The sequence below is a fragment of the Oratosquilla oratoria genome, chromosome 24 (genome assembly GCF_046742065.1).
Source record: "Oratosquilla oratoria isolate Oo_2021 chromosome 24, ASM4674206v1, whole genome shotgun sequence".
Classification (NCBI taxonomy): domain Eukaryota; kingdom Metazoa; phylum Arthropoda; class Malacostraca; order Stomatopoda; family Squillidae; genus Oratosquilla; species Oratosquilla oratoria.
Window position 1 is genome coordinate 44,382,896 of NC_134800.1, and position 11,449 is coordinate 44,394,344.

The 11,449-nt window shown below is 42.2% G+C and overlaps 1 protein-coding gene across 1 annotated transcript in view; it reads left to right on the forward strand.

Moving 5' to 3' along the window:
* Window positions 1–474: 474 nt before the first annotated feature.
* LOC143038590 (uncharacterized) overlaps window positions 475–11,449 on the forward strand; it is a 36,849-nt gene continuing 25,874 nt past the window's right edge. The window contains exons 1-5 of the mRNA XM_076207997.1: window positions 475–593; window positions 7,386–7,763; window positions 8,361–8,529; window positions 10,104–10,275; window positions 11,084–11,216. Of these exons, the coding sequence (XP_076064112.1) occupies window positions 7,438–7,763; window positions 8,361–8,529; window positions 10,104–10,275; window positions 11,084–11,216 (800 nt within the window). The 5' untranslated portion in view covers window positions 475–593; window positions 7,386–7,437. The remainder of the gene's footprint in view (window positions 594–7,385; window positions 7,764–8,360; window positions 8,530–10,103; window positions 10,276–11,083; window positions 11,217–11,449) is intronic.

Sequence of the window (11,449 nt, forward strand, 5' to 3'; positions counted from 1 at the left end):
AAAATAGTGGTATTATAAAGTAAAAATCCTCATAACACAGGTAAAATAGGTGCGTTTCTCAACACCAGGGTGAAGAACTCGGCTCAATCCTGATAGAAGCCTTGCTATGAGGCAATTCTCGCTAGCATGCTACTCACTTTTCGTATTTGCTCTGCTAGCAAACTTGCGAATCCGTCACACATAGAATGTTTTGCTGACGACTTTTTGGCTAGCGGGTAACGAAATCAAGAACAAAGTTTTCCGCCAAATAGTCTCCACTGATTAATAAGTGTATAGTGACAGTTAAATAGAGTAAAAATAAATCACGTATAAAGATGATATGTATGTTCAATTCTATTTATATTTTATATATAAACTCTAGGACTGGTGAACATTCGAGTAGCAAAATTTGCCATCGGTTCTTCCCAGCAAGTTATCCACTTTTCCCGTCAGCAAGAATAAGTAACATGTTACTCTGGATACCAAAAATCAGAATAGCAAAAGCAAGTAACATGCTAGCGAGAAATGCTTAGTGTGTCGCCACCTCGTCCCATCAATCAGTAGCGCTTGTGACAGCGAAGAAGAAGGTTGTGTGTAGCGTGAGCACCTGCGAGGTAAGTTTGAGTTGGTAGTTGATTTCAGAAAAATCAGTTGTCATGATTCCTTCGTGTTTTTATGAAGTTATCTGATATTCACTTAAATAACTTCTTGACGTGCACCTGCAGAATTTCTTTAATAGTGGAGATATTAAAATGGCGGGATATATATATATACTTTTCTTGAAATTGCATTAATAGATCTAGAAGACAAATCTCAAGTAACGAAAATGAAATTAGCGAGAAGTAAGAATTGTAATTTTTGTGGAAAAACCCATCTTTTACAGTGATAATAATAATGATATTATTATCATTATTAGTAGTAATAATATTGGTAGTAACAGTTACAGTAGTTGTATACTATTACGATTAATAATGATAATGATTTATCTACTAATTAGTGATAGAGGAAAGGTGTATTGATATTGGAAGGTTAGTCGGTGATTATGGTAGGGTAATAAATAATTAAATACCTGGTTGGGAGTAATTTATTACTACCACTGGGATGTGAATGTGCGCGTGCGTGCTCGCCTGTTTGCGCATCAGAAATTGGAGAAACTGTGAATACGTTTGACCACAACTATTTACAAGTGAAAGGTACAGCAAGTGGATCGGCGTTGTGGGCTTAGGGGACGCCACTATGTCGACATTTTTATTATTTATCTATTTGTTTGTTTACTTAAGTATTTATCTATATATGTATCTATCATTTGTTATTCATTTACGTACATGTTGTTTATTTATTTATTTACTTAATTGTGTATCTATTTATTTAGTTGCTTATTTGTTTGTTATTTGTAAAGGGCCATTTAGACGGTCAAACGGTTTATCAAACCCGGTTCGTCAAACAGGTTTCTGAAGTGATGTTTGACCATGTGAATGGGGTATTTGGTTGTCAAAAACGTTTGGCAAACGTGTTTGACAACCAAATACCCCATTCACACGGTCAAACATCACTTCAAACACTTGTTTGACAAACCGTCGGACCGTGTAAATGGCCCTTTAGACAACATGCCGTAGGCATCAGCGGAGCATATGAGTGACGTCATATCGTTTTGTTTTGACTCGGAAGGTGTGACGTCATTTCGTCTCCGAGAACTAGATCCATATTTCAAATCTTTGAGTATATAGTATAGGCTACATATCTATCCATCGTTTGCTTATGTTTTTTATTGCTAATTTTGAGATTAGATTGTGAATGAAATATGAAACTATTTTTTTTTTTTTTTTTTACATTTTTGTTCCTTGGAGTTCAGGTGTGGCCAGGAAATGGAGTAATTTTACCAACGACCCCTTACATGTATTACCTAGTTGTATTTAGTTGTAATTTACGGGGAGAGGAACTATGCTCGTGGTTAGCCGTTTTTTTTTTTATCTCGTAAGATCAAGTTTGTTCTTAAATTTTTGTATGGTGTTTGCACACATTATTTTGTTCGTCCAATTTGTTTCCATTGTGTGGAAAGCTGTGTTTTTCAGGTCTCTTCTGTAGCTGTCCTTTTTGAGTCTCATTGCATGTCCTCTTGTTTTTCCTCAGTCCCCACTTAAATAAGTCCTCTCTATCAAGGCGTTCCTTTCCTTTCATAATCCTGTAGACCAAGGGTTCCCAAAGTGGTCGATATCGACCCCCAGGGGTCGATTAGATAATCCAAGGGGTCGACAAATAGCCAAGGGGTCAAAAGGGGGTCGGTAGATTACTAGGGGGTCGATATCGACCCCCAGGGCTCGATGAGACCATCGAAGGGGTCGAAATGGGGTCAGTAGATTGCTAGGGGGTCGAAAGGGAGTAAATTACTATGGGGCCGAAAGGCAGTCTTTAAAATTAAATGGTTAACATGTACTCTTCCAGTGCTGAAAGAGTGAGAATAATCAACCAACCAATATCTAAATTTAAAGAAAAACAATTTCATTTCACTCTGAGTCGAAAATCCTCCCCATTCTGTGGATGTAGGGAGAATCTCACATATACACAACCACATCGTGAATGAACATCAAGATGACGAGCTTGTGTAATATTATTGGCTTGAATATCACTTATAGTAATATAATAAAGAATATATAATATCACTCTTAAAGCTATTGGTAAATTATAAATATTTATTTTAAAACACTTATGTTTATGTATATGTGAAAGTGTCTGTACCATTATTGGAACGCCGTCGCCTTGATGAATGTTGTCATTAAGCCCTTTTATAACGGATCAAAATGATGATGATAACACTATTGATAACTAAGATCACAATAATAATAATAGTAATACTATTACTAGCATTAATAACAATACATACATACATATACCAAGGCTTTTTCCCCCTTCCAAGGGAGGTAGCCACAAAGGGAAAGGCATAAAAACACTCCCACCCATTTCATCCCTAAATACACTCCACACCCCTCCCACCCTTCCTCTCATCTGAGCACCTCCTGGATGACGGGTCATCCCTGAACCCTGCCCACCGCCCTGGGTTACAAGCAGTGTCGCAAGACTCAGTACATCCACAGCAAGGCCGCTTCATTTAATTGGCGACCCCCCCTCTCCGTCCCCCTTTGCATATAAGGAGAGGACGGGGAGAAATCCCTTCGGGCTGCGTCAAAATTTACTCACACATACTACCCCACCCCCCACCCCCCCGCCCATTCCTCCTCATGCAGTCACAACATTATCCATATACAACCATTCTCCACTCACCTCTGTCTTCCGTCCTCTCCCTTCCTTCCTCAACAGACATTCCCCTCTTCCCCAAAGCCCCCTTCACCCCATCCATCCACCTCATCCTAGGACGTCCCCTCATGTTCACTCCCTCCACATCTGCCTTCCATACCTCTTTTACTAGTCTTTCTTCACTCATTCTTTCCATGTGTCCAAACCATCCTAATATTCTTTCATCAACCCTCTCTCCCAAATCCTTTTTCACCCCTGTTCTCCTCCTCACCTCCTCATTTCTCACTCTATCTAGCCTAGTAACCCCCACCATACTTCTCAGACACCTCATCTCAAACACATTCAAACTCCTTCTCTCTTCTTCTCTTATGTTCCACGTTTCTGCCCCATACAGTGCTGTTGGCACAATCACTCCTTCATACAGTCTCCTCTTCGCATCCATTCCCAAATGTCTATTTCTCATTACACTCTTTAAACCACCAAGGCATTTACTCGCTTCTCTCAATCTACATTCTACCTCCACCTTCACTCCACCTTTTCCTGCTACACTTGCACCCAAGTATCTAAAACTATCCACTTCCTCCAGTCGCTCTCCCTTAATGTTCACTTCCAGTCTACTGCCACTTTCACCCCTTGTACATCTCATCACCTTACTTTTACCCACATTTATCTTTAGCTTTCTTCTATCACATACTCTCCCAAACTCTGCCACCAGCTTCCTCAATCCCTCCTCTGACCCTGCCACAAGCGCAGTGTCGTCCGCAAACAACAGCTGGCTCACCTCCCACTTTTCTCCATTTTCTTTAACCATCTCCAATCCCTGACTCACTACCCTAGCATTCACCTCTCGCACCACCCCATCCATGTATAAGTTGAACAGCCAGGGCGACATAACGCATCCTTGACGAAGTCCCACCTTTACTTCAAACCACTCACTCTCTCCATTTCCAATCCTAACACATGCTCTACTACTCACATAAAAACTCTTGACAGCTCCCAAAAGCTTTCCTCCTATCCCATAAATCTGCATAACCTCCCACAGTGCCTTTCTGTCTACCCTATCATAAGCCTTTTCCAGATCCATAAAAGCCCAAAAAACATCCTTCCCCTTTCCTATAGCTTTCTCACATATCTGTCTTACCACAAAGATCTGATCTACACAACCTCTACCCGTCCTAAATCCACACTGTTCCTCACCAATTACTCCTTCTGTTCCTCTCCTAATCCTCTCAATTAAGATTCTCCCATAAGCCTTCCCTACTACACTCAACAGGCTAATCCCTCTGAAATTACTACATTCACACTTGTCCCCTTTTCCCTTGTAAAGAGGAACTATACAGGCACTACTCCAGTCCTCCGGTACTCTACCCTCTCTCCAGCAAACATTAAATAATCTTGCCAACCAGTCCACCATCACTGAACCTCCCTTTTTCAGACATTCTGCATGACATCCATCCAGACCAGGTGCCTTACCTGCTTTCATCATCTTTACAACTGCCTTCACCTCATCCTTCCTTATTTCTCCTCCATTCTCCTCACTCATCACTCTCATTTTCTTCGTATTTCCCACTGCAGCTATCTTTCCTTCCCTATCCTCCTTCACATTCAGCAACTCCCTAAAATATTCTGCCCATCTTCCCCTCACTGCCATCTCTTCCATTATCAACTCTCCATCTGTACCTTTTACCTTTTCTTCCCTACTTGATTCGCCTCCTCTTCCTCTCTTAATTTCTTTCCAAAACATCTTTTTATTACTTTCAAAATTTTCTGTCATACTCCTACCCCATTTCACATCTGCTCTCCTCTTTGCCTCCTTTACCTTTTGCTTTACTTCTCTTTTCTTTTCTTTGTACGTCTCATATGACTCCCCTGTCCTCTTTTGTAACCAATCTGTGAATGCTCGCTTCTTCTCTTCTACAACCATCTTTGTTTCCTCATCCCACCATTCACTACCCTTTCTTCTATTTCCCCCTGTCCTTCTTGTTCCACACACCATCCTTGCACACTTTAAGACTCCCTCCTTGAACCATCCCCATTCCTCCTCCACACCCATCTCTGCTCTATCCATTACTCCCTCCCACTCCTCCTTCAGCTTCTTTTCGTACTCCTTCTCCTTTTCCTTTTCATTTAAGGAGTTCACTCTAAGAACCTCCCTACCTTTTGTCCCTTTCATCCTTCTCCATCTATCCTCCACTCTCAGCTTACCTTCCACCAAAAAATGATCTGATATTCCCCCACCCTCTCCCCTTAGCACATGTACATCCTTAACTCTTCCTATCATAATCCTATTTACCACTACATAATCCATTAGCGCTCTATCTACCACCCTTCCCTCCACCACCCTCTCCCATGTGTACTTATGCTTGACTTTCTTCCGAAACACTGTATTTGCTATCATCAACTCTCTTTCTAGACACATTTCCACCATCAACTCTCCACTACGATTCTTTCCTGGAACTCCACACTTCCCAACCACTCCATCGATTGGACCATTTCCCACTCTAGCATTAAGGTCTCCCAGTACTATTACATTGACATTTCTTCCTAAACCCTCTATGCACTCATTTAAATCTATCCAAAAGGCCTCCCTTTCTTCCATGCTCTTCTCACTGCCCGGCCCATATGCACTTACAAAGACCCACATCTCCTTTCCCAGTTTCACCTTCATCCACATTATCCTTGAGGAAACCTCCTTCCACTCCACTACCCCTTTACCTATCTCCTCACTTACTAGAATAGCCACCCCTTCCCTCCCTCGCCCTCTCTTCACTCCTGATAACCTCCCACTTACACTCCCAAACATACACTCACCCTTCCCTTTCAACTTAGTTTCACTCAAAGCCAACACATCCAACTTTCTTCTCACAAACATACTACCTATCTCTTCCCTTTTACTCTCATCTGTACCACATCCACGCACATTAAAAGACCCAAACCTTAGGGTGCTGGCCCGAGGCCCGCCAGCACCCCTTATGCCTTCACTTTTGTCTTTAGGATGTGTGCCCCGTGGGGCTACAGGGAGAAGGATGCCTAGTCCCTCTCCCCGTCCCTTTCTTCTCGCCTCTTACGATCCAAGTGGGAAAACTTGGTGGCAGTATTCTTTTCCCCCACCACAGGGAATTCCCCCAATCAGAAAGAGAAATACTCAGAGAAATGGTACAGGACAGCAACAAGGGGTTGGGGGACAGCATAACGGAGGGACAGTCGTAGTATAAAAGTGTCATCATTTCTCTATGAACAGAATTTCTTCTATCATAGACAAAATGATGTGTGGCTCTGGTCCGTAGGGGCGCCCCATATAGACCCTAAAGTATCGACTGCATGCTACTTTGCCACAATAACAAGCAGCCAATACCCCAGACGGGTGCCAATACCCCAGACGGGGTAAACTGACATAATTCGTGAATTAATAGTTTGGGGGTCTATAGAAAATCTTAAACTTTACTACGGGGTCGATGAGCTGAAAAGTTTGGGAATCCCTGCTGTAGATGGTTAGTAGGTCCCCCCGTTCTCTTCTTTGTTCCAGGGTCGGTAATTCCAGTTCGGCCAGTCTTTGTTCATATGTCAAGTTTGGAAGTGTTGGGGCCATCTTTGTCGTTGCTCTTTGTATTCTTTCTAATTTTCTTATATTCTTTTATGTACTGGGTGACCATATCAGCGCTGCATATTCCAGTTTTGGCCTTATCAATGTTTGTAATATTCTTTTATCATTTCCTTATCGAAATATTTAAAAGCCACCTTTATTAATCTCGACAAATTATATCTTTCTCCGACTATTTTATTTGTATGTTTATCTGGCGACATGTCTTTGTGTGTGTGTGTGTGTGTGTCTGTGTCTGTGTGTGTGTGTGCGCGCGCGCGCGTTTACTTAAATGCAGTATAAATGATTATTGCTACGTCCGTGATGTCCCGTCTCTTTTCTTCCAATTATCAAATTTTGCTGTATATTCACATAAGTAGCTTATATTATTGATTTCTTTATCTTCGACAAATCAATGCATCTGTATGAAAAAATCTTAATATTCCTCAAACATCATTGATCTTTTTTATTATTAATCGATTATATCCAATTATTGTATTTATATATTTATTTATTTTTTCTTATTTTTGTTATCATTATTTCTTAATCTCGATTTCTCTCCCACACCACTAAGGGCACAGGTGTCCAACTCTTCCTTCTGCAGAACCCCGACTGAGGCCGGTAAGATGTCATCGGGGTGCGTGGCTTCCCCGAAGGCTCCTGAAGAAGGAGACGATGGCCCTCCAAGTTTCACAAGAACCAATCGCCGACTTCGAGAGAAAGTCGCCGGTTACTTGACCGCCTTCGCCAGGGCGCAGAAGAAGGAGAAGGAGGAGGAGGAGGAGGTGGAAACGTCATTCCTGAAGGAGGGGCTGAAGGAGGAACTTGACCCAGAGACTTACCGTTTAGTGGAGGACCAGACCAGGGAGAGGAACTGGAAGAGATGGGGTCCTTATTTGAGCGAGAGGCAGTGGGGAACCGTCAGAGAAGATTACTCGCCCGACGGCGACTGGTAGGTCCTTCTCCTCCAACCACGCCTTCGTCAGGAGACTTAAGTTCTCTTTCTCGTTTTCTCATATTTTTATGCAATTTGTTGTCTCCTTTATGATCTCTTTGTACTCGTATGTATTTATGTAGGGGTGCTATGTATATATTCATGCATATATGCGTTTGTGTGCATGTATGTACGAACACACACACTTACATATATATGTGTATATATCTATATATATACATATATACAGTATACTGTATATATATGCACATACACATGATATATACATATGCAGGCACACAAACACACACACACATACGTACATACATACACACATACACACACACACATACGTACACACACACACACACACACACACACACACACACACACACACACACACACACACACACACACACACACACACACACACACACACACACATATATATATATATATATATATACACACACACATACATGCGTACACACACACAAACACACACATACACACACACACGCACACGCACACACACACACATACATATAATGTCTTAATCAGAACATATGAACTACCCCCCTCCACTGGCCCCCTCTCTCCCTCTCCCACATCCAGTTGGTCCTACTTTCCCCACGACCACGCCCGGTCGCGAGCCTACCGCTGGGGAGAGGACGGCCTCGGGGGCGTGTGCGACCGCCAGGGGCGTCTCTGCACCGCCCTCGCCCTTTGGAACGCCCGGGACCCCATCCTGAAAGAGCGACTCTACGGCCTGACGGGACCCGAGGTAGGTGGGATGAGGTTCCTCACCTTCTTCAGGAGTGGTCTTCCATGAATTTTATGATATTTGTGTCTTCTCTTCCTCCTCCTATTCCTTATCGTCCTCTTCCTCCTCCTCCTTCTCGTCCTCGTCTCCCTCCTCCTCCTCCTCCTCGTCCTCCTGGTCCTCCTTCTTCTCCCTCTCGTCCTTCCCCTCCTCCTCGTCCTCCTCCTTCTCCTTCTCGTCCTTCCCCTCCTCCTCGTCCTCTTCCTCCTCCCCTTCTACTCCTATTCTTCCATTTTCTCCTACTCCTCCTCCTACTCCTCGTCTTTCTCCTCCTCCTCCTCTTTCTTCTCCTCCTCCTTTTCGCCCTCCCATTCCTCCTTCTCCTCCTTCTCCTCCTCCTCTTCTTCCTCCTCCTCCTCCTTCTCCTCCTCCTCTTCTTCCTCCTCCTCCTCCTTCTCGTCCTCCTCCCATTCCTCCTTCTCCTCCTCTCGAAGTAGACGGGAAGAGGTTCTTCCCTTCGTCAGGAAATAATTTCGATTATTTTTGTGATATACGTGCCTTCGCCTCCTCCTCCTCCTTCTTCTCTCCCTCGTCCTTCTCCTCCTTGTCCTCTTTCTCCTCCTCCTCCTCCTTTTTCTTCTCATCGTCCACATCCTCAACTCCTCCTCCTCCTTCCCACGAAGTAGGTGTACGAGGTTCTCCCCTTCGACAGTAAGGTGCTCTGCTGACTCATTTGATCAGCGTGACTTCTGCTCTTATTCTCCTCTTCCTCCTCCTCCTCCTCTTCCTCTTCCTCTTCCTCTTCCTGCTTCTCCTCCTCCTCCTTTTCTTTTTCCTCCCCAACTCCCCCCCCTTTTTGCTGTCTTTCCCTCTCCCATCCAACTCCCCTCTCTTCCTCTCCTCTTCCTCTCTTTCTCACTCCTTTTTCTCGCCTCTCTTTCCTTCCTCCCATCCGTCTTCACCTCTTTCTTCTCCACTCCCCTTCTTTTCTCTCTCTCTCTCTCTCTCTCTCTCTCTCTCTCTCTCTCTCTCTCTCTCTCTCTCTCTCTCTCTCTCTCTCTCTCTCTCTCTCTCTCTCTCTCTCTCTCTCTCCCTCACTCCCTAGTCTAGCACTATTCCACCAAGTGTAGCACTTAACCTCCCTAAGTCTGGTACTATACCCCCAACTTTCTGTATAGTACTTAGTCTCCCTCCCCTTGGTCTACTACTTTCCCCCCATCCTGTGACATCTCCCATCCTGTGAATTTCCCCCCTCCCTGTGACACTTTCTCCCCGCCTTCTGACTCTTTCCCCTAATCTGTGACATTATCCCACCCACCCTGTGATATTTCCCTCACCTTGTGGCACCTTCCCCACCCTGTGACACTTTCCCACCTATTCTGTGACATTTCTTCCATCCTGTGACACTTTCCCACCTACCTTGTGACATTTTCCTAACCTTATGACATTTCTCCCACCATGTGACACCTTTCCACCCACCCCGTGACACTTTCCCACCCACCCTGTGACACTTCCCCACCCACCATATGACACTTCCCCTACCCACCCCGTGACACTTTTCCACCCACCCCGTGACATTCTCCCCTCGCCCTCAGGGTAATCACGGGGAAGACGTCAAGGAGTGCTATTACTACATGGACAGTACACCCACGCATTCGCACATGAGGTTCCTCTACAAGTACCCAGTCCGCTTCCCGTACCAGGAGATCGTCGAGGGAAACGCTTCCAGGACGATATCTGACCCCGAATTCGAGATCGAGGATACAGGTGAGAAGGGCCACGGCGCCCATTGGGTCCCACTCCGTCAGGAGCTGGTGTTGTCGCTGTTGTTGTTGTTATTCTTGTTATTATCATTATTATTCATATTGTTTTTATTATTATTATCATTAGCATTATTATTTATATTGTTTTTATCATTATTATTATTATTATTATTATTATTATTATTATTATTATTATTATTATTATTATTATTATTATTATTATTATTATTATTATTATTATTATTATTATTATTATTATTTTTATCATTATTATTACTATTACTATTATTATTATTATTATTATCATTATCATTATCATTATCATTATTGTCAATATTACTATTTCTATTATTTTTATCATTATTATTATTATTATTATTATTATTATTATTATTATCATTATCATTATCATTATCATTATCATTATCATTATCATTATCATTATTATTATTATTATTATTATTATTATAATTTTATTATCATAGTCGAAAGTTCACCAGCAGTTCTCTATATATATTTTTTCATTTTTGCATTTTTTATATTTTTTCTTTATTTTCGTTTTTGTTTTATTTTTAGTTTTTTAATTTAGTCTTTTCTTTTTTCTTTTTCTTTTTCTTTTCATATTTGTCTTTTTCTTTTACTTTTACCTCTTTTTTCTTTTCCTTTTTATATTTTTCTTTTCATCTATGTCTTTTCATATTTTTCTCTCCATCTTTTTCTTAATTTTCTTTCTGTTCATATTTTCTTTTCGTTTTCTATTTTCTTTTATTTTCTTTTATTTCTTTTTCTTATTTCTCGTATTCCTTCTGTAGGAGCCTTCGAGGTTGGGTACTGGGACGTCGAGATGACCTACGCCAAGGGTGACCCGAATGACCTCCTCCTCCAGGTTGACGTCACCAACAGGAGTACCGTTACAGAGACGCTGCATGTTCTTCCCACACTCTGGTAAGGATCCTCCACGAATCAACTACTCATTTTATAAAATGACTAGTCAATACATCGATCAACTAGTCAATATGTCGATCAGCTAGTCAGTCAGTCGGTCAGCCAGTCAATCAGTCGATCAGCCAGTCAGTTATCTAATTATTCAATCAACTAGTCATCAAATAAATGAGTCATTCAGTCAATCAACTAATCATCAAATAAATTAGTCATTCAGTCAACCAACTAATCAATAA